Here is a 26,629-nt window from a genome sequence, read left to right as displayed (position 1 = left end):
GCACCGTTAGACGCACAGAAAAATACTTAAAAAATGCAGGACAAAGGGTCAAAGATCATTGCACTGAAGCTGAACCTGGATTCAGTTGCAAATTACAGTAGCACGAAGGGCTTGATTTACCTGAATCATGTATTGAGATGCAGTTCTATTAATTGGTTTTGTGAACAAATTCCATTGGTAACTGAGAACAATTTGCTGTTGGAACTTAGATACCCATTCTTCATTCCTCCTACCCTTATTTTGCTTAAAACAAAGTTATCCCACAATTACAAACTGTCGAAAAATAAAGAAAAACTGACCAGTGTTTAAAACTTTCAGGTAGCCACACTGAAGACGTTAATTGTCACCGTGTTCTGGGGGTTTGTTTTAAGAGAGAACCTGTTTATATACTAACCTTAACAGGGCTGCTGCTGAGAAAAGAGAGTAAATAAAAAGGGACTTCAGAGACTATAGTTTTAGAGAACATTTTTCGATATTAAATTTTGATTAAAATCATCTGGTTCTTCTAAGGAAACTAGGGCGTTAATCCAAGGTGGAGTTAATTACTAACACTGATGATTCTCCCACTGACCAGCTGTACGACGTTTGGCCAATTAACTCGCGTGGGTTTATCTCCTCACGTGTAAAATTAAGCCCAGATTGTAAAGGTTCTTTTGCTTCCACCCCTTCGTGACCGGGATGTGAGTAGAAAGCGACCGCAGTCCGCGGCCTTTTCTCCTCCTTCCAGCACTCTCCGGAGCTGGCACCACCCCCCACCCACAGAAAACCAGAACCCGCCTCCACTCTTTTTCCAGCTGCCCAAGAGGGCTCCATCCGCTTCCGCACAGGCCTCGACCTCCTCGCTGGAGGAGCCGGAAGCGCACAGCATGCTGGGATTTGTAGTCATTTTCCTCGTGGCGAACGTGCGGGCGCGTATAACCCGAGAGCGAGTTGGCATTCTGGGATATGTAGTTCCTGGTGGTTCGTTTGTGTAATCGGCAGCCGGCTCCGGAGCCAGAGGTGACACCGCAGACTCCCGCCGGTCACATGACTCCAGTCTAGAGCGCTGATCGCACTGCGGCTCCCTCCCAGGCGAATTTCGCCCCCGCGCGGCCGTTGCCGAGGAGACGGCGCATGTCTCCCGGCGCGTTGCCCCCTCTGCAGTCCCCCCGCCCCTCTTCTCCCACCACAATGAGAGCCTAAGATGGCGGTGGCTGCGACGGTTGGAGCCGAGTAGCTGATGTAGAAAAGGCGGCCATTGGGCCCTAAGCAGCCAGGAAACTTGGGGACTCTCCCTGCTGTGGTCTCTAAGGGAGGCCCGCCGCCGGTGGCGGTTCGTGGGGGCTGGCCGCTACTCCGCCCTTGGCGGGAGCGGCTGCTTCGTTTACAGGTAATGCCTGAGCGTCCCCAGCCCTTGGCAACCGAGGGCAGCGCGGCGTAGGGGCGGGAGAGCAACGGCCCTGGGACACTTGACTCCGTAGGGCCTGGTCTCGGGCCCACGCCTCTGTCTGGGCTCCTGGGGTTTTTTTGCTGCTTGCTTCCCGTACCCTGGCCAGGCATTCCGCCCCCTACCCCGGACCGACCGACGCGATATCGGGGTGAGCCTCAAAGGACGCATCTTGGCGACCACAGAACCCCCCTTCTTGCCTCCCCGCCCCTCTCTCTTTTTGGCCCTGGGGAGGAGGCCGCCTTGGGACTCGGGAGCTCCAGGAATGTCCCTTGCTAGTGGAGGAAGCGCGGGGGGGGCGGGTTACGGTTTGGTTGCCAGGGGCAGGGGGTCTAGTTTTCCATAGTAAGGGGCCTTAGTGGCCGTAGTCTTCGTCACTGCGCCTCTCCCACCCTACCCCCCAAATTCTCTCCTGGTGGGGCTCTCGAGGTCCAGAATTTGGGGTGGAGAAGGGCCGGTGAGGAGCGACGCGACTTCGGGGTTCGGCTGTGGGCAGCGGGACTTCAGCTGTTTCGGGTGTTCTTAGAGCGGAAGGGCCGCGGGAGGCGTTCCTGGCTTTGGGGTTTCTACTTGCGAGGGGAATGTTCATTTCAGAGCTCTTCCTTCGCCTCTGCCGTTGCGCCCCTTCGCCATCCCTTACTGCTGGTACAGTTTGGATGGGCCCAGGGTGGGGATAAACTAAATGCCAAATGGGATTCGGGGAACATCGCTTGCTTTGCAGAAACGGGGGTTTGGGGGTTACGTAGTAGGCCCCGCTAGGGAGGCGGGTCGCCCAAACTTTTCATCCCGCGGCTCACTCCTCAAGAGCTCGCCCTATCTGAAAAAAGAAAAAAGTTTTTTTGAACGATTGGAGATCTGTGTCGTTTGCTCTACGGGTGACGGATCGTGTCTTGGCGCTGGAAGAAGCGGGCTTTCTGGGCGCCCCTTTCACCCCCGCCCCATCGCTGCTTTCCAGACTCCGCCTTCTGGTGTTCTCTGGTTACTGGAGTGGGTGTTGTCAAGCTTCGGTGCACCTGCTCCTTTCTTTCCCTATCACCTTCCCACTTAGAGCCACTGGGAACCATTATAATTCTATTTGGACTGAAAGTAAACCTTGTGTTTATGTAGTTACAGGGTTATTTTTTAATGAAGTAGCCAGCTTTTAAATAAAGAAACATTTTCCTCATCAACGGGTCTGCAAAGTTCTGGAAGTTTTGAGTGACAGGAAGTTAATGACTTGACCAATCTGAAGAGTAAACTTGGGCATGGATTTTTTACATGATGATTACATTATATTCCAAAGTAGGTATTAAGGTATCAATCACACTGTTGTTTGGTAGGATCTTACAAGGTTGGAGGATTTAAACCTGTGTACCACATTGTTTTCCTAAAAGATGAAAGTAAGGTGATTTTAAAATAGTGATAAATTGGATTTTTCCTTTTCTGTTGATTTCCTGAACATACTTTAGGTTATAAATATAGTCAGTATTTGTTATTCTGTACTTCATAGTGTAATTTACTGAAGTGATTTTTTTTTTTTTAAATCATAAACAGACAACAGTTTTGAAGTGTGAAACAGGAAAGGAGCTGTTTCTGAGCTGCAAAAACTAGTTTCTAAACAGGTAACTTGACATCATTATATATGTTATTGGCCTTTGTATTATAGTTGAAGAAGACCTTATGATGCAGACTGTTATAAAATACCAGTGCGTGTAGTAAACAAACAATCTAGGTTTGTTGCCCTGTTTGCTGTGCTTTTGGCATGCCACTTTGGTCTGCCTTCATACTTTTGTTTGAAAAGAGTCATGTCATTCCTAATTATTAAATACTAGAATAGTTTATGCAATACCTTTTTAAATGTCTTTGTCTTTGCAGAATTTCTTCTTCAGCCCATTTCAGTTTGAATGTGTCCTGTAACAACTATTTGGATAGCCTCTTCTTCTGAATTCATTTACTCTTAAGTCATCTTGTACAACTTTTCTATTAATTGGCTGTTTTTATTTTTTATTCACAAACCTCTACTTTTTGAGCTTATTATATATACTATTGATTGAAGTTTTTTTTTTTTTTTTTTTTAGCTGTCTAAAATTACTTTAAACATTAGTTTGTATGCACAGTGCATTGTCAAATGCTGTTTATGTAAAGATATTCTCTGACCAGCAGAAAAAAGTCAATGTAAGTTCATTGAGGGAAAGTTAAGTAATTGTTTGCCAAGGACCATTCAGAAATTAAATGACCAAAGGATGAGGATTAGAAGAAATTTTTGTTAGAAGCATTTCAGCAATAATTACTCTTTTAAAAAAAATCTCAGATAATTTAATTCTATTGTTAAAATTTTAAGGCAGACCATTTTTAAAATATGTTTACTATATCCTTGCTTTCCAGGAAAGCAGACAAATCTTCAGCTCCCTTATGAAATAGGCTATCATGAGAAAATATAGATTGGCCATTGATTTATATCTTAATTATAATTCTTGGTATTTTTTTCTTTTAATTGAAAGAGTATAACAATAAAACAAGAAAAGTGGAACTCGGGAAAAGTCAAATGTGAGTTTGTGGATTAGAGTTCTTAACACTGGAGTATGTAATAGGCATTTGGTAAAATAAAAACAGTTATAATATCAGTCATAAAATAATTTTCCTTTTAACACATTAGAGAAGATGGATAAAATAGAATAAAAATATAGGGCTCTTGAGTTAAACTCATTTTAAAAGACCTTCATTTTCTCAGTAGGAGATTTGGCTATTTGTTTGTAAAGGAGGCAAATGTATGTGAGATTTGGAAAAAATAGAAAGTGTTTGGAATAATCACACTAGGGAATTTATTAAGAAGCCAGAAGGGGGTACATAGCAGTACATTCATCTTACAAATTTAATTCAGTGCCTACAATGTGTGACTTAATGGCTATAAAGTACTAGAGATGTGGCAGTGAGCAAAACAGATAAAGTTCCTTACCTCAGTGAGTAAACCTACATTTTGCAAGTGTGAGTGTGTAATATGGTATAATATACCTTAATAGTGGACACAGTCATTGCCATTTTATAACTATTTGACTGACCTTACCTTTGAGTTTGAGAGTAGAAGCAAAGAGATTAGGTAATGAGGTTTATCCAGAATTGAATTCATAAAATGGGCAAATAGTTGAGTAGGCCAAGGATGCTAGCAAGTCATTTTTGGAATGGCTTACTTGGGTTTGTATTTGGGGTTGAGTAAGAAAGTGAGGGTTTAATGGATTCCTGGAAAGAGAAATGATCAAGGGGCTGGAAGTATTCAGCAGGGCCATGAGCAAGTGAGAGAAGTAGAATGCAAGGTCTTAGGTTCAGAAAGAGGGATTTCAGAAGTTCAGGATCTTGAACAAATTATCTCTTCAGAGTAGAAATAGTATTGGAATAGAGAAGATGAGATGGATGTTGGAACTGAGGTCAGAGTTTAGAAAAATGGTTACAGATGTTCAGGTCATGAAAGCAGAGAATGAGGTGCAGAGTGAAACCATGAACCTGTTGTTACCAAGAAAAGTGTAAGACTGTCTTGGGATGGACAGTAGGAAATGGTACCCAAGACAGGGAGAGTGGTATTTTTGGTGGTTAATTTGTTCGAAAGAGGAAGGTTAAGCATTGTTAAATAAGAATGGTCTGCAATTGGTATCCTTCCCCCCATGAATCTGAAAGACTAGGAAGAGTAGCATCTTCTTTTAGAAAGGATTTCTAAGGAAATAGTGCTTTTAGAGTGACTTGGGATTTTATTGAATCCAAAGAAGTAGGAGGAGTATTTGGGAACAGATGGAGGATGTATAGGGAGTTTGTATGTAATGGTCCAGTGGAAAGGGATCATAGGAAGAGCTCTTATCAGTAATGAGTATGGGATGGAGTGGCAGTGAAGATTGGGATTGGTTATAGCAGGGCATATAGATGTACCCAGGGAGTTATATGTAATCAGTGATAAGGAAGTGACAGATTTGAATATAAATTGCAGAGAGGGAGAGGTTTTAGCAAGCAGAATTTAATTGACCTCAGGGGCTCTCATTTGCTTTTGTAGAGAGCAAGGATATATTAAATTTTCTTGGTGTGGAAATGCTCTACAGAGCAACTGTACCATAAGATAGACCCAGTGCAATACTTGGTACATAGGTCTAATCAAATTTTTGTTAATTCGAATTGAGTGTTATATATTGTAGTCTATTGTTGCAGTCTATTCATTCTCCTCCCCCCAATACCTTAAGAATTTTTATTTTTTTTTAATTTAAAGAGGGTAATTATAGAAAGATATCTTAAGTTCTAGAAAATTATTGAAATTTTTAGGAAGTGTCAAATTGAAAGAACCAAGGAAAAGATCTGTATGGTTTTTAGGTACAGAGAAGAAATTGAGAAATTCCTCAAATGAAACTAAACAATCACATAATGCCAGAAACTTATGCATTTTCTTCTCAGTTTCCATTAAAAGTGCTTAGTATGCTTGTGCACTGTATTAAGACTTTCAAAACAGTATACTGGGTATTTCCTTTATATAATTAGTAAAAGAAATATTCCAAATAATGCAACCTTTAGAAAACTTGTGCAGATAACATAAAGTACCAGCTTTGGTTATTTTGTGACTCTAAGTAAATATTTAGAAAAAAACTTATAGTTTCTACATTATTTTATTTGGATGAGTATTTCTAAAACCTTGATTTACAGTTGTCAGGTGAGAAGTAAGGTATTTCCAAAGACAGTTATGAGTAATTTAATACTATTTGAGAAATAATATCTGAATTTTAAAGATTTTAGGAAAAATAATCTTTTTTCTTTTCTTGATTAATTTCTTCTTTACTTTGTATTTTTATTTCAAAGGTAACTTTAGTCAACCATCGGTATTTTATGGTAATTAATACTGTGATATTCTACTTAGATATATATAATACTTCTCTATAGTAAGAATCCTACAACAGGATTTTCTTCAGAAGGATCAGTCACTGAAAGTAGCTTATAAATTGCCATGGTATTTTTGCATTTCATATCCTTATAAGATAGGGGAACTAAATAAGGCTGTCAAAAATAGCAAAATGAAACCTATAAATAATAGTTTCAGCTTAGTTTAATAGGTCATAGGATGCATAGAAGTGCTTGTTTGACGTAGAAGAATTTTACTCTTATCCCCATTCAGCTTCACATTACCATCATCCATCACTTGTACTAGTTATCTTCCAATGGCTTCAACTTTTCCATCTCATTGTCTTTCTATTAAACCTGCCTGGCAAAATCCCAACCTTGGATGGATTCAATGGAGTGTTTATACCAAGGCTGATGAGCACTTCTGGGGGAAAAAAATTCACACTGCAGATTAGTGATACATTAGTGATGTCAGGGAATGTTACTGCTCTCATCTGAGTCCTTAGTGCTGCCCACGTCACTCTTCCCCAGTCTCTCAGACACTGTCATGTTACCCTTGCACATTTAATGAGCAATCCTTTTTACTTCACCTCACTTAACAAACTCAGCTTCCTACCACCAAATCTGCTAACCAGCCTGTATCCAATTGTATCCTTTCTTTTCTTTTGTTTCAGTAAAAGAGGTGTTCCTTTGCCTCTCTGAAGTTAATCATTTTTCTTACACCCTGGATCCCAGCTGCTCCTGGTTTTTCGGAGACCACACAATTTATCTCCTTTGTCATTTGCATCTTCATTATCTCCCTCTGTGAGCTCTATCCCAACAAATTTTAAACGTGCTCAAGATACCTTCCTTTTAAGGAAACTTCTTCTTGACCATCGCCACCTGCTTTCCTTCACAGGCTGATTCCTTGAAAAAATCACCTCATTACTTCCTTTATTTTTTCCCTTTCCCATCAATAAATGCATTTGTTATGGAATTGATTCTTACCAAGCTTGTCAGTAACCCCCTTGTTGCTAAATCCAAGTGTACACTTCTCACTGCTTTCCTTATATGACAGAGTAACATCTGGCATTCTTATCATACCCTCCTTCTTTATATACTTCTCCCCCTTTCTAGCACATTCTTCTGGTTTTCCTCCTGTCTTTCTGTACCTTCTTAGTGTTCTTTTCCTTTCTCTCTTAAATATCAGTGTCTTTCAAGGTTCAGTCTTCTTCTCTTACTCTTCATCTTCTCCCTGAGCCTTCTTTTCCACTTTAAGTTCTTTTATGAGTTGATGATTTGCAAATCTCTCTAGCCTAGATTTCACTTCTGAGAGATCAGTATTTGCCCACTAGACATTTAATTTGGTGGACAGTAGGCATCTCAAATATTTCTAAAACTGAACTCATCTTATCTCAACAGAAACTTGTTTCTTTTCAAATTACTTTGAATGTATCATCCTGTACCTGGTTGTTCAAGCTAGAAATCTGGGAGTCATCCTTTAACTCCTTCCTCCCTGCCTCATCTCCCACATCATTACAGTCACCAAGTTCTTTGATTCTGCCATAAAAATTTTTCTTGCATTGGTCCTCTTCTCCACATACCTAGTTTTTTGATTATTGGAAGTCTTTCTATACAAGTAATAGTTTATAATCATCATAAAATAATCAAAAACTATATAAATAATTATATTAATGTGTTTACAGAATAAAATTTAGAAGGTAGAGAGAGACCTGTAGTTTTAATGGTGACTTTGAGGTGGTTAGAGAGGTTGACATAAAAAAGAAATGACTTGCCTTTGTTTTCTCCCTTTTGTAGGGCGAGATAGCTACTCCCGTAGAGAAATCAGGTGAATGTTAATACACTGAGAATTGACTCACATGCAATTATTTCTTTAGCTTCATACTGATAATTTTACTTCTTTAGGAGTGTGCCTTTTAAACCATGTTTTAGAAACTTATGTTAATAGTGTTCAAAGTCATTAGCCTATAAATAGATCCCTAGAAAAAGCTCTTCATTTTAGGGGGAATTCATCATAATAAAAAATAAGTATAAAACATCTCTGAATATAGTCTTAATAATTTATCTTAAAGTAAACTTACCTTATTACTCAACTGATAGAAAATGTAACATACTCTATTAAAAAAAGAAGAAAAAGGGATTTCCCTGGTGGTCCAGTGTGTAAGACTGCATTCTCAATGCAGGGGGCCTGGGTTTGATCCCTGGTCAGGGAACTAGATCCCACATGCCACAACTAAGAGCCCACATGCTGCAACTAAGACCCGGCACAGCCAAAATAAATAATAAAATAAATAAATATTAAAAAAGAAAATGTAACATACTCTTTTACCAAAAAAATTGGTAAGAGTTTTTCCTAAATATTTTAATAATTTTCTGTTCTAATTTCCATTTTAAGATAAATTGCTTTTAGTAATGTTAAGTATCATTATCACCTCTACTGCTTATGTTTTTTTTTGAGCTCCTGTTCTTTAATATTACAGATTATATTAGTACATCTAGAAAAAGGTACTTGTAAAATGTTTCATTTAAATGAGTCATTTCAGTTCACTGGGCATACCTCTTTATGAGTATCAGTTATTTTGCAAAGTTCTTAAATATATTTCTAGTATAAAAAATGATGTAAAATATTGCTGAAAATATATAAGACAGAAAAGGGCAAAAATCACATTCTACCCCTGCAACCAAAAATTGCTTTCATGCAAGCATTTTTTAATATAGTAAAGATACTAACTATATACTTCCTGTTTCTTTCAGATTTTTTTCTCAATTTGTCATTTACTATTTATTCTCAGTATACTTGGGATTCACTTGTATATGAATCAAATCGCTTGAACATAGTCCTTTTATTTCTGCATTCCAAATAAGTTAAATCTCTATTTTTCAAGTCTGTTCTTTTTTCTTGTCTGTTATTTGATTCTTTCATCTTATTTTTCTATTTTCAATCTACTAGATAGTATATTGATGTTATGATATAAGGCAGTCTTTTTCAATTGGGAGGGAATTAAGCTCTAATGCTCTAAGGCTTCTGTTTTTTACTGTGAATTAATTCCCCTTCTGTGTGTCTGGAATGGTGCTGGGTATGTACCATCCTTGGGAGAACTGAGAAAATAGTCACTCAAATCATTTTTCTGTGTTTGTGTTTAAGATGAAGCATCCTAGTTTAGGAAGCCTGTTAAAGCTCTAAATAAACTTTTTTCAACATTGTTAGCAAATTGTCCCAACCACTGAATAATCCAATACCACACAATTGTTGTGAAGATTAAATGATAAACGCATATAAAATATTTAGCATGGTGCTTGGCATATAGTGAACAAAATAGATGTTAGCTATAATTACTTTTTGTCATTAAATTTTTTGAATTGGGTGTATTTGAGGATTTTCTTTTTGGGCGGTACTAATATAACCATATAGATACTTAACGTGGTTGAATATCTTGGGACTAGTTTTCTACTCTCTTGACTTCTCTTGCAACTCTTGCTTTTATTTTTCAGATAATTTTATTTCCAACTACTTGTTTATTCTTCCAGATGGTTTTTAGAATCATTCTGTCAAATTCCAAGAAGAATTCCAGTGGGATTTTTCTTGGTATTTAATTAAGTTTATACATTTAGAAAAAATGGTATTATGTTTATAATATTTAGCCTTTTCATTAGGGGACATAGTTTGTTTTTCTGCTTATTCACATTTTCTGTTATGTTGTTTTATAGAGTTTAATACTGCTTCTTATATATGTTTAACTGAATCACTCTGCTGTACAGCAGAAATTAGCACAACATTGTAAATCAGCTGTACTTCAATTAAAAAAATAATTCTTCTTTACATAGGGCAAAACTATATTATTCCTAGATAATTTTATTTTTTTGCCACTGTTATAAGTGATATCATTTCTACCCAGTATATTTCTAACTGGTTATTTGTGATATTTTGAAGTTCTCTACGTTTTTAAAATGAATATTCTTTAAGAATACCACCTTTTCTCTTTTCAGTATTAATATTTGTTTCATCTTTTTCTATTTTGTACAAGCAATTTCAAAACAATGCTAAATAACTAATATGTGTTTTGGTCTTTTATTTAAAAATTGTTTTTAAAGTTTTTTTTTGATGTGGACCATTTTTAAAGTCTTTATTGAATTTGTTACAGTGTTGCTTCTGTTTTATGTTTTGGTCCTCTGGCCAAGAGGCATGTGGGACCGTAGCTCCCCGACCAGGGATCCAGCCTGCACCCCACCCCACCACCCTGCCTTGGAAGGTGAAGTCCTAGCCACTGGACCTCCAGGGAAGCCCCGTTTTGGTCTTTTAATAGGAATATTCTTCATATCTTATTTTAAGATCATTGGCTATTGGTTTAAAATATACTTCTTTTCAACTCTTTAGAAAATTTTTAAAGTAACATATGGGGCTTCCCTGGTGGCTCAGTGGTTGGGAGTCCGCCTGTCCATGCAGGGAACACGGGTTTGTGCCCCGGTCTGGGAAGATCCCACATGCCGCGGAGCGGCTGGGCCCGTGAGCCATGGCCGCTGAGCCTGCGCGTCCGGAGCCTGTGCTCCGCACCGGGAGAGGCCACAGCAGTGAGAGGCCCGCGTACCTCAAAAAAAGAAAAAAAATAAAAAATAAAGTAAAGTAACATATGCTCATTGAGTATAACCTTTAAAAATTTTGAATTGCTACGTTTTACACCTGAAAATTATATGATGTTGTACGTCAACTATACCTCAATAAATTTTTTTTTAAAAAGTAATAAATGCTATTGAAATAAACAGCATAAAAACACACATACCTGTAAGGAAGTACCAATGGATTTGTACTTTTTAAGATTTTTTTCAAATTAAGTGTTGAATTTTATCACTTTTTATTTTGAGATGATAATATTTAACCTGTTTAATGTAATGTATTATTCTAATATATATCCTAGCATTCAAATCCCCATGGGATAAATCCTGCTTTGTCATGGATGGTTAAAATCCTTTTAATATTATACTCTAGTAAGTGGGAGAAGTTAGGATCTTAGAATCAAAGCAACTTGGATTTGTATTCTTTTATGACATTTTTAGCTGAATGACCTTGACAAAATTAACTGACTTCTTTGCATGTTAATGTTAGTATTAGTAAACTGAAAAACCTATTATAATCCTGATGTCTAATGGCTTACCCTGCCCCTTGAGTTACAGATAAAGTTTATCTCACTGTCTCCTCTTTCACTCAGTCCCCCTCCAACCCGAGCAGTTCCACACCCAGTGGAAATACAAAGTCCTCCACAAGATCATGTAGAAATCTTATTTTCTCATGATCATCTATGCTTCTGAACCTTTGCTTGTACTATTGCTTCTTCCATTTCTCAGCTCTTTGACCCAGGTGTGAAATTTAGTACCTTCCTTGATTTTCACAAAATCCCCACTTTTTTTTAGTGGGGAGAATTTGTGACTTTAGTAGACTATATCAAGATCTAGGGAAAACTATGAGGTAGCAGTAATATAATTTAAAATAGGGCAGTAGGGGGACTTCCATGGTGGCACAGTGGTTAAGAATCCGCCTACCAGTGCAGGGTACACGGGTTTGATCCCTATCTGGGGAGATCCTACATGCCGTGGGGTAGCTAAGCCCATGCGCCGCAACTGTTGAGCCTGCGCTCTAGAGTCTGCTAGCCATAACTGCTGAAGCCTGCATGCCACAACTACTGAAGCCTGTGCTCATAGAGCCCGTGCTCCGCAACAAGAGATGCCACCACAGTGAGAAGCCCGTGCGCCTCAATGAAGAGTAGCCCCCCGCTCGCCGCAACTAGAGAAAGCCCACAGGCAGCAACGAAGACCCAATGCAGCCAAAAATAAATAAATAAATAAATAAATTTAAAATAGGGCAGGAGACATCGCTATGTTTAAATGTTTTTAGCCACTGTATTCTTGGTTTTTATCGGCCATTTCACCTACCTGGTCCTGTTTCTCTCTTGCTGCTTTCTTTTCATCTTGCTTACCATTACCTTCCCATTAAGACCAAACCTTTCTTCATGTTCCATGCAGAGCCATTCTGCCTTCTTTGAATCTTTGACACAAAACAAATGCCCAGGTCTTTGGGGGTATTAGTTTCTTTTCGAAGAGCAGTTTTGGTTCTAGCTATTAATAACTTTTTCCTACCTGATTACTCTACCTTTTAGGATTGTGTTGAATAAATTAAATTGAATAACCTTAAAGCATGCAAGCCAGCTGACACAGTGGATATTCTGAGATTTTTCCTTCCCCTCCCCATCACTTTGGCTACTTAATGCATGCTAATCGTACTATGCCTATGGCAGCTAAATCATTTTGTCTGTGATGTGTAGTTGACAGTGCCTCTTTTATTTCATAAAATCAGCTTTTCTGATATTCCTTCATATTGCTAAGCTTCATGGAATTATTTAAATTACAATTTGTTCTTATGTGTTAGGAAAGTTAGTTTTCACTTGTTTTGCAGAACATTAATTATAAAAGCCAGTATGGCCACAGGAGGAGGTCCTTTTGAAGAAGGCATGAATGATCAGGATTTACCAAACTGGAGCAATGAGGGTGTTGATGACCGACTCAACAACATGGTAGGATATCTTACTATTGATGGTGTGTCGTTGGCTACTAATGTTAGAATGCAACTTTCCCCTGACTTAGCCAAGTCATACTCACTGAAACTCTTTGAAAACACATTTTTTCTTGCTGTCCAAGATATTAAATGACCCTAGGCTATTTGTTATATTACTTTAAGACATTTTTGTTTGTAGGTAACATATCAACTTGAGTTAGCTTAAGCCAAAAAGGAGATTTATTACAAGGATATAAAGATATTTTATGGAAAACAACTTAAAGGAATATAGCTGGGTTTTAGGAAGGGACTAGGAAAAGCAACCAGAAAGTTGTCAAGAATTACTTTTTCATTACGCTGACTCTTTGCTTCTGTGTGCCTTTGCTTAACACAACTTCTTTTCACAGACCAGTTTTCTCTCCTCTCTGGTCCATGTGGTATACTATGGCTGCCCCTTCATTCTAAAGTTTTCAGCTATGGCTGCAATTATATACTGACTAGTTATCTCTTAGTTCCAATTTGAAATTTTAACATATGATTATCCCAATTTGGATTAGATATGCATCTCTTTTCCAGTCATCTATGGCCAGGATTGGGTGGGGTAAGTAGAACAAGAGGTTGGCAGTAACACCCACACATGGATTGGGGTGGAGGGACAGTTTGTAGAGAAAGGAGTTTTATTATAAAAGAGAAAACTATCCCAAAAGATTTTACTAGAGTAAAACTAAAAGACTCTTCCAATATGGATAAAGTGGGAATTTATACCTTTTTTGTTGAATGCGTTATGTGAGTATAGCTAAGTAAATAAAAATGTTTTCTAGTTAAAATATTAAGCATTTTTTTGGGCTTCCCTCGTGGCGCAGTGGTTGAGAGTCCGCCTGCCGATGCAGGGGACACGGGTTCGTGCCCCAGTCCGGGAAGATCCCACATGCCGCGGAGCGGCTGGGCCCGTGAGCCATGGCCGCTGAGCCTGCACGTCCGGAGCCTGTGCTCCGCAACAGGAGAGGCCACAACAGTGAGAGGCCCGTGTACCACAAAAAAAAAAAAAAAAGAAAAAAAAATTATTAAGCATTTTTTGTCATTTCATATTAGACCTTATCATGTAGTACATTGTTGCCTATAGAAAATAATAGTTATATTTATTGCTTACTATATGCTAGGCACTGTGCTAGCTGTTTTATGTACGTTTTTTCTTAAAAATTATTTTTTTATTGATGTATAATTGCTTTACAATATTGTATTAGTTTCTGCTGTACAATGAAGTGAATCAGCTATATGTATACCTATATCCCCTTCCTCTTGGACCTCCCTCCTCCGCCCCCATCCCACCCATCTAGGTTGTCACAGAGCACCGAGTTGAGCTCCCTGTGCTATACAGCAGGTTCCCACTAGCTATCTATTTTACTCACGGTAGTGTATTTATGTCAAACCTAATCTCCCAGTTTGTCCCACCCTCCCCTTATGTATGTTATTATTAATCGTGTTTTAAAGGCGACACTATTTTAGAGATTAGGAAACTGAGATCTTGGGAAGTTTAATAAATTGCCTGGGGTCACACAGTGGGGCGTTTCTTCCTATAACAATAATTGCTTTAGAACACAGGTTGATTCCAGATCTGTCTACCTATATATACTGACTTTAAAGGAGGCCAGTAAAGATATATATAATTTATTTCACTATTCAGTTTATAAATAGTAAGGAACCATTTTTAAAAACGCTTTTGAAAATATTCAGACTGATGCTAGGTTTGGAGTTTGGGTATTTGTATTTGTTAATGACCTGTGATAGGAAAGTAATTATTTTCTGAATAATTATAATTTCAGCACAGTTTGAAATTTAGGCTAGGTGTAGTGGAGGGAAAATGGGTTAGTACAAGTAAATAATTGTCTCTAAGACTATGTATTTATGTGAAAAATGTTTGTCATTTAAAATTTTTAAGCGTACCAAAATATTTTCCTGATTTGATAGAGGCCAGATTAACCTTTGCCTGTACTTTTTTTTAAAGGATTGGGGTGGCCAACAGAAGAAGGCAAATAGATCATCAGAAAAGAATAAGAAAAAGTTTGGTGTAGAAAGTGATAAAAGGGTAACTAATGATATTTCTCCGGAGTCATCGCCAGGAGTTGGAAGGCGAAGAACGAAGACTCCACATACATTTCCGCATAGTAGATACATGACGCAGATGTCTGTTCCCGAGCAGGCAGAATTAGAGAAACTTAAACAGCGGATAAACTTCAGTGATTTAGATCAGGTTTGTAAATTATTTTAAAAATCAAGTTATGACTGTGGAAAATATTGGCAATAGACTAAATAGTTTGTCTTAATAAATTTGAGCTGTTTATTTCCTTTTTCTTAGTTTCTCTGCATATGGAGAGAATGTTAATCCGTTGTGATGGTACTGTGTTCTTTGGAGGGCAATAAAGTCCTTATTTCTAAACTTGCTGAGGACAAGTCTCTTGGGACTTTATTATTATACTATATGACTAACTTAAATGATTTCATTTTGAAACTAAATTATGCATGCTAGTAACTGAGTAAGGTTGCTGTTAAGCAAAAGGGAATATCCAGTTTAGAATATTTGTCATTTGTTAAGTGTGGGATGTGCTGGCTTATCTCAAGTTTAGAATAAAACAGTTGTTTGTATTTATAATCACTGAAATCAAGTTTAGAACTAAAAGCAAGTAGAAATGATAATGAACTCTTAACATTTTACTGTCACATCTGTACTTCATAGAGATAAGTTTTCCAAATATGCATAAAGGTAGATTCAAGTCTGGTATGATGGTGATGATCATATATCATTTAGTCACCTATGTGTTAATTATTGAGCATTTACTGTATGCCGGGCACTGAGTTGAGTACTTTGTCAGACAATGCTTCACATTGACACATCTTGTTTTTAAATTTTATTTATTTATTTTTGGCTGCGTTGGGTCTTCCTTGCTGCGTGTGGTCTTTCTCTGGTTGTGGCAAGCGGGAGCTACTCTTCCTTATGGTGCGCAGGCTTCTCATTGCGGTGGCTTCTCTTGTTGAGGAGCGCGGGCTCTAGGCACGCGGGCTCAATAGTTGTGGCTTGCGGGCTCTAGAGCGCAGGCTCAGAAGTTGTGGCACATGGGCTTAGTTGCTCCATGGCATGTGGGATCTTCCTGGCCGAGGGATCAAACCCGTGGCCCCTGCATTGGCAGGTGGATTCTTAACCACTGTGCCACCAGGGAAGTCCTACATTGACACATCTTTATGTTGATGTTCATATTAATTAACATTGATTCATTGGGTCCAAAGCCTATGTTATATTCTGTGATCAAGTATGACTAGCAATATGAGTTATAAATATGATTCATAATCCTGCTACTTCATTTAGACTAGTCTTGCTCATATTCATCATTTGAATTGTCTGACAGAATGAGGCCTAGGACGTGATAATTGAATTTTGATATTTTACTAAAAGAATTTTGTAGGTCTGAAGCTGTTTTGAATCTTACAGCAAATCTGTTTATATGCACCTTGTGAATCAATATCTGATGGTAAAAGTAAGAACATTGGATTTTTTTAATTTTGAAAGATTAATGTTTGTGGGATTTGGTTTCTTTTTCATATATAGAGAAGCATTGGAAGTGATTCTCAAGGTAGAGCAACAGCTGCTAACAACAAACGTCAGCTTAGTGAAAACCGAAAGCCCTTCAACTTTTTGCCTATGCAGATTAATACTAACAAGAGCAAAGATGCTGCTGTAAATCCTCAAAAGAGAGAAATGATTGGATCAGCACAATGTAAAGAGTTGTTTGCTTCTGCTTTAAGTAATGACCTTTTGCAAAACTGTCAAGTCTCTGAAGAAGATGGGAGAGGAGAGCCTGCAATGGAGAGCAGCCAGGTGATAAAACTTCTTTCTTTTGCTCTTTGCTTTCATAAACCTCAAAGTAGATTCATTAAGATTTAAAAAAAATATTGGGTTATGCACATAGGAATTTTAGGTAGAATTAAAGTACTTCTCTGACCTTCCCCATTAATCTATCAGATTCACTCAAATTGGCGTAAATTTCTTTTTACCAAAATGATTGTAGAAATGGCATAGTAAGGTAAATTAAGACTTCTGTTCATCTGCCAAATGCTGTATTGCTAATTTTTAGTGAAGAGCAATTGGGAGCAATGTGATTAATAGATTGCTGTAGAAATTTTTTTAAATGGTTGTATAATTTTTTGAAAAAATTATTTTTCAAAAGTATCTTAATTTTTAAAATTTATTTATAAAGAAATACATAAACAGTAGAGAAATTTATATAAATGTTTGATACGCAGTTTTATAAAATGAAGTTCCCAAGTAATGAAACTAAAACACTTTTTGAAATTTTTAAGTTAACAGTAATTGGAATTGTTAGTATTGTCTGTTATGTTTTGATTAAATTCTAAATTTGATTCAGATCTTTTGCATGTATGAATTCACACAATAAACCTAGAAGTATCTTTAGTTATTTGAAATTAAAATCTATAATTATAATTCCCCCCCCCACCCCAAATATTTCCCTTGCAGATTGTAAGCAGGCTTGTTCAGATTCGTGACTATATTACTAAAGCTAGTTCCATGCGGGAAGATCTTGTAGAGAAAAATGAAAGATCTGCTAATGTTGAGCGCCTTACTCATCTAATAGATCACCTTAAAGAACAAGAAAAGTCATATATGAAATTTCTCCAAAAAATTCTTGTAAGTTTTGGACCCTTTAAATAACGTATTGAGTTATTTTTGTAGTATATCAGTGTACATGTACTGATGACATTCTGATGCCACCCCAGAGGAGTTAATATATTTTCAAAAAATCGTGCCATCCATTATAACATTTTATTGCCCTTTTTAATAGTTGTATGATTTATACCGCTAAAATATTTCAGGCTAGAGAAAATGAGGAGGAGGATGTTCGGACTATAGATTCAGCTGTGGGATCTGGTTCTGTAGCTGAGAGCACATCGCTAAACATAGATGTGCAGTCTGAGGCTTCAGATACCACGGTAAGCGGCTTTTTAGTAATTAAAGTGCTGGAAATGAAGATATAAAGTTTTCCCCCGTTTTTCACGATGATATTTTTGTAGGCATTCCTTAATGAAAAGTTTATCTCAGGGAAGAAACCCTCAGATTGTTAATGCTGTATATATTCTTTTTGAACATGGAAGTTTAAAAGTTTTATTTATTAGCATTAAAAATAGTTTTAATGGTTGATTAAATCTAATAATATCTGATCTTCAATTTGCAGAAACCTGGTTTTTCTAGTTTGTTTCATTAAGCACAGCTTTACTCATTTTAAGAAGCATTGGAAAAGTTAAAATTCATTGTGGATGTAAGAGCTATAAGTACGGTGTCATTGCTTAGCATGTCGTCTGTTGGAAAAGTCTCCAAGTTAATTTCCCATTGAGGAACCATTTTAAGGCTGTTAGGATTCTCATTTCTCAGGCTAGCTTAGAACGGAAGCAAAACCAGACGACTGATAAATTGAGATGAAAATGGGACAGGGTAGCATTTACTTTGGGATTTATTCCAGTGAGAAAAATACTATAAATTCTGACTCTGCAAAATGGAATGTATCAAAATACTGTCTTTTGGAAAAATAATCAGAAATTTACAGAACTTTGAGGAAAGATTTATAAAATAAACTTAGTTCGTAGAAGTTAGTATGAAACTAGTATACTTTTAAGCATTTTAATTTTAGCAGATGAACCTACAACCATGCATTAGTAAACTTGAAAGCCTGTTATCAGTAATGCCTTTCTTGTGAAAGGATAGCCACGTGTATCTTTTGTGTCCGAGGTATGTTCCAAAGTACCATTCAGCATTAGGAATTTGAGGGTTTGTTTCCTTTAAATATTGACCTGCATAGTTTCCTGTCTGCCTCCTTTCTCTTCCTTGCCCTTCCTGATTTGAAGAGGAAATTTGAATTTTTTTTCTCTCCATTATTTTCACCAGGAGATGCTCAGAGGGCTTGATCCAAATGGTTGTTGAAGAATGGATTCTACTGCGGGGAAATTGTTTTTCTATTTACAGTGGTGCAGGGAATAATTTCTTTCTCACATTTCATTCCAGCAGAAGTGGAAGGGTTGGGGCATGTCGGTAAAGGAATTCTGTTGGAGAGGAGTGGGAAATGATATAGATGATTATTATAACTTATATGCTAGTGTGTATCGTATTCCCCATGATGAGAATTTCTTTCATATCATTAAATCAGGAAATTTTGAAAGTTAATAACAGCAGAATAAATGTTGAAATATGCTTCAGCAATTGTTGTATAGCTTATTGCCTAGGATATGATATTCACTTAATTATAATAAGCCCAGAGTCTAGTCTATAGGAATTTAAAAGTCTAACTTAAAGTTTTATTGCCACTTGGGGGAGGGTGGATTGATTTTCTAAAAGATGGACTTGTAATTTTTTATATTTATTTACAAGACTGGCTTATATGTTAAACAGGAGTTTGTGTTAAGAAATTAATATGTTACACTATTTAATAAAGGAGGCATCTTTTAGTCTGAGAATTCGGCCGTGCATTGAGGACAAACTAGGGAACTCAGCTTCACAAGAACAGGTTTCAGACATTGACGTTACAACAAGTCCAAAAGGGAAAGGTGACAGACCTCCTCAGAATGACAGGGAACTGAGGCCTAATAGGAAATATAGCCGAAAACGTGGATTTCCCTCAAAGGTATACTTCACAATATTAACTTGGGAAGTCTCTAAATGAGCACCTCTTTTGTTCATATTTCCTCTCCTTTATTTTCTTTTTTGTTGTTGCTATTAACTTTTAAATATGTACGTTAACATGGTTAATTGTACTGTAATTTGCATTAGTAAAATGCTGTCCCTTAGTGTTTTTTCCTTTTCTGCTTTCTTATTCTCCTCTCCATGGATTATGTGTGGCAGCTGTTTTTAATTTGTATTAACAAAGGACTTGAAACTTAATCCATTTTCCTTTTTTTGCTGTTGAGAACTCAAAATATAACACATTCTTAAACCTTGACCATTAGTTGCCTTTTGTTTCTGATATTTGTGTTCATGGATTAAGATGGTATTTTTAAGTTTTGTCTTATTTCCTGTAGTCATTCATTAAAGAAAGAAAAAATAGAGCAAGCAATTAGCTTTCCTCTTTTTTTAATAATGAAATATTGGGTTGGCCAAAAATTCGTTTGGGTTTTTCCCTAACATCCTATGGAAAAACCCAAACGAACTTTTTGACCAACCCAATATTTTTAGTGTTTTTTTGTTTATATTTTTCTTCCCATTGGAAATCCCTTCTTCCATTCTGTTTTTAAAAAAATTATCCAGTTGACTTGTTTCCTGATGTTTTTGCTACTTTTTTCTCCAAAGTTTGCTGTAAATGTTCTTTCTTTTAATTTTCCATGATTTGCATAAAGACACTCAGGAAAGGTTTAAAGACAACTATTTGTGTAGTTCCACTTAAAACAGTTTGAAAAAAAATAGCATTTGTAAAAGTGCTCATATTTGACAGGAGTAAAGTACTATTTTAATAATTGAGTATAGATAAGACCAATTTCCTATGTTTTATTACTAGCTTATTACCTAGGATTAGGCTTTCCTTTCTGTTATGTACATATTTTATATTTTTGTGGCGTTTAAAAATGACAAAGTTTAACCTCTAGATATTATGGTGTCTCCCCGCTCTCCCACAAGAGTTTGAAGATATAGTTTGAAGTCAGCTATAGTGATCTTACTATAAAATGTTAAGCAAAAGGTGTCCCAGTTCAACAGAATAGTAAAGTAGCTGATTATTTTTAAAACTACTAGCATTGGAGAAGAGAAAGTGAATGGGGGAAAATAGATCCTTTGGAACTTAATGTTCCTTTCTTAAGTCTTCTGAATAGTGACAAACAGAACTTGAGTTGACAGTTACTACAGCATAGCATCTTCCAGTTTTACTTTTTTCCCCTAAGGCGTTAGGTTTGCTTTTAAGAACCACTTTTCTGTTTTTAAGTTTCTTTGAATAATGTCCCTATAAATATTATTTTCTCTTGAACTTCTTTCTGGAGTTTATTTTAATTTGATTCTTTTTAATCTTTTGATTCTTAGGGCCATCCTAGGGTAGTCCTATCAGTACTGTGTTCATAAAATGATTTCATTTTCTTAGAAAAAACCCTAATTCCCACTGACTGACTTTATTCTTTCTCTGTTATGCAGAATCTGTTGTTCTCCCCACCTACCTTCATTCCCTCCTTAACATCCTTTCAAAATGTAGTATTCTGTTAGAAGACTAGGGAAAAAAGTTGGTGTCTTAACTGAGGTTCAGAGCTTAAAGCAACCTTGTGAGTTGCAGCTTGATAGGAGATAATTGATATTCTTGAGTTGCCTACAAGGGCAGAGTCCATTTTATGAAATATTTTATAGACACGATGACGTTGCATAATTTTTAAAAAGAGCTTTCCCTGAATACCCATGCCCTCATTGTTTTCCCATACTCATCTTTCCCCCACACTTAATCTCAGCTCTTAGAGCATTCATAAGCTTTTAAAAATACCATCTACCCATTTTTTGCTATCGTTTTTATCATTTCTAGTTACTTCATGTGGGCTAGATTTGTCTCCCAAACTAGACTATGCTTCTTCAGAGATAGTTTTAAATACAGAAGACATAGTCTATGGATGTAATTTTGGGGCAGATAGTATGATGTGAAAAAACACTAACCTAGAACTTAGGAATCTGATTTCCCCTCACTGTGATATTGGATAAATCACAGCTTTATCTTCTCTGGGCTTATAGTTTCTCACCTTTCAGATGACAAAACTTAGAATACATATTAACTGAAGTACTTTTCAGCCATAAAAATCTATTTGGATCCATGAAGAATTATTGGAAGAACATCAGTTGAGTAGAGGAAAGGAAGACTTAGGGTTTTCTGAAATGTGTTACCTGTATGCAACTCGAGATTTCATGCTTAAGTTATTTTTTTTAATTTGTAAACTAAGAATGTACTTACTGAAAGTGACTCAGAACGTTTAAATTAAAATATGTGTTTGAAGGATGCGTATAGTCCTGGCCTCCTTTTTTGGATTTCTATTCCATGCACCATCTTCTTGCCATGTTTTTATCCCCAGGTATTTTTATTACCATTTTCTCATCTTCGCTTTCTTTATATTTGATTGTAGTTCCACCCACCTCCCTCAGTTCATCTTTTCTAATTATTAGTCTGAAATGTTATTTATGTGGATGCAAAAGTTATAAACTTTTGTAATAAAACTCCACTAATTTCAAAAATTGTTGGGAATTCATCTTTGGATTAGTGAAAAATCTGAAGTTCAGAATTCTTTATAATTAGAGTATTAAAGTTTTGCAAATAAATGTGACTAACAAGGATTAAAGTTCTTTTTAAAAGTTTGCATTTTAAAGGGTAAGAAACCATAATATTAAATTGTTTAGTAAGTTCTTCAAAAGTAGATAGCTTTAAGGTTAGCTTGAGGTCTAAACTATTTTTGAGGTGGGAGGATTATGAATTAGATGGAGATAATGCATTCTTGATGGCTTTCTTTTATCCTAGGTGACTTTTTGCCTTATTTGTGTAATGTTTCTTTTCTTAGTCACTTATCACTGATGCTTTGTTGGAGTATTTGATTGATGTCAACCTGGAGAGATTTCTCCAAGTTGTTCCACTGAAATCTGTACCTGATTGGGTTTGGTTTTATATTTTACTAGTGACTTTGATGAAATTAATTTGGATCAGATCTGAGATGGCTGCCTATCTCAGATTGATAGTTATCTCTCACCCTTCAAATTATTTTTTCAAGATGTAAATAGTCTTGAAATGAGCAAGAACTAAGAAGATGAATTTTCATAGGAATGAATGTAATGTTAACTAGGTAACTCCACTTGTATAAGATGGGAGAGAACTGAGTAAATTGTACTTGATTTGAAAATGGCTTTAGTTTATTGGAAAGTCTCCAGTAAATACTAGCTTAACCAAGGTACATTATTTCCCTTCCATGTTCATAAAATCTAGTTGGCCAGTCCTGGATACAGCACTGACCTGGCTTCTCTGATACCTACATCAGACATTCTAACTGTAGTCTTCTACTTCCTATTTGAGCTTCCTTTCTTTGAGTTCTTAATTCTGAGCCATGTAATTATTTTTATTGCTTGCCAAGTTATCACAGTTACTCATTCTTATTTACAATACTAATGAGTCCTACTTGGGGAGGTAAAGAGAAGAGGTTTTTGCAAAGTATCGTTAAGGAATGTTACCCAGAAGGGAATTTCTCTGGAGCCATCTGTGTTCTCCATAATTTTTCTTGGAATCAAATGTACATAGGGAGAACAGATCAGTTCATTTTTACTTTGAAAAGAAATCACTGAGGTTTATTTTCCGTGTTAACTTTGGTCAGAGCCAGGGGAGATCATTCATTTAAAGTCTCCAATTTGGTAGCAATGCAAATTTAAAATTGACTATTTCTAAGTTAATAGAAATATTTTATGTAAATATTAGCTAAAATCATTAAACTTTTAAGATACAGAATTTTTTAAAAGGCAAATCAGTGATGAAAAATACCATTATGGTATACAGTTCATGCATAATTTGTCTTATTTATTGTTTCCAGGTTGTATTTAACTTTCTCTCTTTGATTAATTGACTTCATTTTTTCTGGTTGGGTTACACTTGAATAGTTTTAAGATTAACATTTAAAATTTTATAATTCCTTATAAGTGGCACCTATTTAATCTGTTCCTCTTTTAGGCAAAATGTTATCTTTTGGGGGGAATTTCAAAGTAATTTATGTCCTCAGACTCAGCATTAAATGAGCATCTTTTGAAAGAAAAAATAGTAATGATATCTTTGATGCAAAAGATAATATTTTTTCTTTACTGTATGATAATATAAAGTGATGCAAGTAAATTAAAGCCTTTCACATCAAATAATCAAATAAAAAGTATATTTTTAAAATTTCCATCCGTAGTTAGAAAATAGTTGGTTTGTTTTTGTTTTGTTGGTTTTTAAACATCACTTCTAGGAATGGGGCAGAAGAGTTTTTTAGTCTGGTCTTTCTCCAGGGCTACTTTTAGGGCATTAGCCTGGTATGATCTGCTCTTCCTTTTCTGTAAGGCCTGGCCTGGATCCCTCATTCGTGTGTGTGTGTGTGTGTGTGTGTGTGTCGGCCTTCCTGTCTTCCTTTTTGTATGCCTTTTCTTTTATTTTCTTTTTGTTAATTCTTCATGCTAAGCATATGCATATGGTCTTTTACCTTGAAATTACCTAACTACCTAATTCTTAATATGACAGGCTGTCTCTGTGTCATCCTTTTCTTTTTCTTTCAAGTCTGTATCTAGGGTTGTATATTTAATACTAATTTATTATCTATGTATGTACCTTGCCGTTGGTAGTTGAAATAGGAACATGGATTTTAAAAGATATAAGTGTTGTTGGTCTTATTTTTCAGGCCAGAGATCCTCAGCAGGAGCCTATGGAAGAGATAGAAAATTTGAAGAAACAACATGATTTATTAAAAAGGATGTTACAGCAGCAGGAGCAGCTGAGAGCTCTGCAGGGACGACAAGCTGCTCTTCTTGCTCTGCAGCATAAGGCAGAGCAAGCTATTGCTGTGATGGATGATTCTGGTATGCCACCATCTTAGAATGTTGTTATAAATAAGGCTCAATAAATCATGATATGATTGCAAGGTGGATGCTGGTTATTATATAATTAGATCTTGATTGTTGTCTAGTTTAGAAACCTACATGTGAGGCTTACCCTGTCCTGTGCTTTTCTCTGGTTATGCAGAAAAGGTTGCAGGGACAACTCCTGGCCATCATACTGTACCGTGCAGACAGCCAGCTCGCTCTCCTTTTCATCAGAGAGTACCCTTAAGAGGTAAAAGGGACAGGATGTAGTTTTGTTTTTGTACCTCAAATTTATAGGGCTCTTGTTGCTTATATTTCTGCCTTTTGTACTTTATTTAACTAGGATTGCTGTACTTTGCTTGCCTGCCAAGGAAGGGTTAAAACCTTAAGTGAGGCAGTGAATAAATGTAAGCTTCTTTGGCTTCTGACATGAGTAGTGAGGTATCCAATTGTATGCACTAGTTCCTTTGAAGTAAATTTATATCCTATCCAGTCTCCCTGAGACTCAAATGTTCTTTTCCTTCTCCTTCTTTCCCTCATAGCCATGTATCACTTAGATGGAAATTGTATTGAATTCTTTTTTTTTTTCATTTTAAAAAAAATTTCAGCTTTATTGCGGTATAATTGACATATAAAATTATAAGATATTTAAAGTATACATCTTAGTGATTTAAGTTTTGTATTTTTGGATCTTGTTTAAGAAACCTTTCCCCATCCTTTGTATTGAATTCTTTAGTATTGAGTCTAACTTTATAGTTTGTCTTGTTATTGGCAAACCTATGTGTTTAATTTCTCATTAAGTTGAAAACATATTGTTACTTATTAAAACTTAAAGCCAAATTATATTTTCTAGTAGTCTGTCATTACAGTCTAATAATAATTTATCTCCTGTGAGCTCTCCATTTTAGGTCCTTACTGTGGTTACCCTGTTGTTACTCAATTTATCGTGTTGTCCACACCTAGCCCACTGGCTCAGCCTTCTGATCACTGTTATATGTAATTTAATTTTGCATTTTCATAAGGAACTTTATGACTTGCAAGTAACTTACTCTTTTGTAATAATTATATAGTCGTATAGAATATATATGGTATGGTATATAATAGTATATAATATGCAAATTTTCATCCCCATTTTTCCCTTGCAAAATTCAAAGTATCATTAGCTGTTAGATTTAGGAAAAAACAAAATATTTTAACAATGACAAATACAGTTCGGTTAATGACCAACTTTTAAAATATTTTTCAAGATTGGAGTATCAGATTTCAGAGGCTTTCTTGTGATAGTTATGTTATTTCAAATAGTTATATTTACGTCATCTCATTTGATCACCACAAAACTGTAGGTTAGTCGCCAGGGCTTTTTTTATAATTCTCACTTTAGAGAGAAGGAACTCTAACACAGAGCTCGTGACTTGCCTAGGCTTATATGGAATTTTAGTAGAATCAGATTTCTTGAGTTCCAGGTCAGGGGTCTTCTATTTCTGAATATAAACCTTTATTCTTAAGTAAGCAGATAATCTTTCTTTCTTTCTTTTTTTTTTTTAATGTACTATTATGAGACAAGCACCAGGAGGAGAATAAACAGGAGTTAAAATTTGAATTTATTTTATGTACTATTTCAAAAAGAATTTTAGGTTAATGATTGAAAACAGATTTTCTCTTGCATTTATGAGATTTTTGCAGGAGAATACTGATGAAAAAACAAACTTACAGTAATCTTTAGGTATATAAGAGAGACAACATAATTGTCATGGGAAAGAATGTTCCTTTAACCATTTAACTAGCAAGTTGTGTGTTATCTAGACTGTAATTGCTTTTTTTTTTCCCAAGTACTTTGGACTGGATACATGAGAATCTACCCTGCCCTGTAATTCTAATTTCTCATTGAAAAAGCTAATATTTTCCTTCAAAACAGAAACAGTTTACAGTCATTGTCTCTTTTAGAGCTGGAAAGATAAGCATGGGGTGGTTGAGTAATAGAGAGTAACTATTATGAAAATTGTCATCAGAATACTGCCTTAGGAAGATAAAAACTGTGGTCTTTTAGTATGACTTGTATCACAAGCAACTCCTTCAATAAATTATCTGTTCTACAGTAGGGGTCGGCAAACTATATATAGCCAGCTGGATTTGGCCCACTGCCTGAAATAAGATTTTATGGAACACAGCCATGTCCATTTGTTTATGTATTGTATATAGTTGCTTTTGCCCCACA

General features: G+C 36.2%; 1 protein-coding gene across 37 annotated transcripts in view; it reads left to right on the top strand.

The window, feature by feature from the left end:
• Positions 1-967: 967 nt before the first annotated feature.
• The window catches only part of PCM1 (pericentriolar material 1), a 106,576-nt gene continuing 80,914 nt past the window's right edge, over positions 968-26,629 (top strand). For 8 of the 37 annotated variants that reach the window (XM_089903510.1, XM_089903508.1, XM_089903506.1 and 5 more), the window contains exons 1-10: positions 1,402-2,707; positions 2,960-3,027; positions 12,717-12,834; positions 14,821-15,066; positions 16,417-16,686; positions 17,344-17,514; positions 17,700-17,816; positions 19,310-19,498; positions 24,234-24,411; positions 24,575-24,664. In XM_089903510.1, coding sequence (XP_089759636.1) covers positions 12,739-12,834; positions 14,821-15,066; positions 16,417-16,686; positions 17,344-17,514; positions 17,700-17,816; positions 19,310-19,498; positions 24,234-24,411; positions 24,575-24,664 — 1,357 coding nt within the window. In that variant the 5' untranslated portion in view covers positions 1,402-2,707; positions 2,960-3,027; positions 12,717-12,738. Of the gene's footprint in view, positions 1,370-1,401; positions 2,708-2,959; positions 3,028-8,068; positions 8,100-12,716; positions 12,835-14,820; positions 15,067-16,416; positions 16,687-17,343; positions 17,515-17,699; positions 17,817-19,309; positions 19,499-24,233; positions 24,412-24,574; positions 24,665-26,629 lie in introns of those variants that run through there. The other 29 variants (XM_089903522.1, XM_089903516.1, XM_089903517.1 and 26 more) reach the window with 19 other exon arrangements.

Source organism: Delphinapterus leucas, chromosome 21 (genome assembly GCF_059928025.1).
Source record: "Delphinapterus leucas isolate spDelLeu-1000000601 "Yukka" chromosome 21, BTC_Dleu_Yukka2, whole genome shotgun sequence".
NCBI lineage: Eukaryota > Metazoa > Chordata > Mammalia > Artiodactyla > Monodontidae > Delphinapterus > Delphinapterus leucas.
This window is presented reverse-complemented; position numbering and strand designations above follow the sequence as displayed.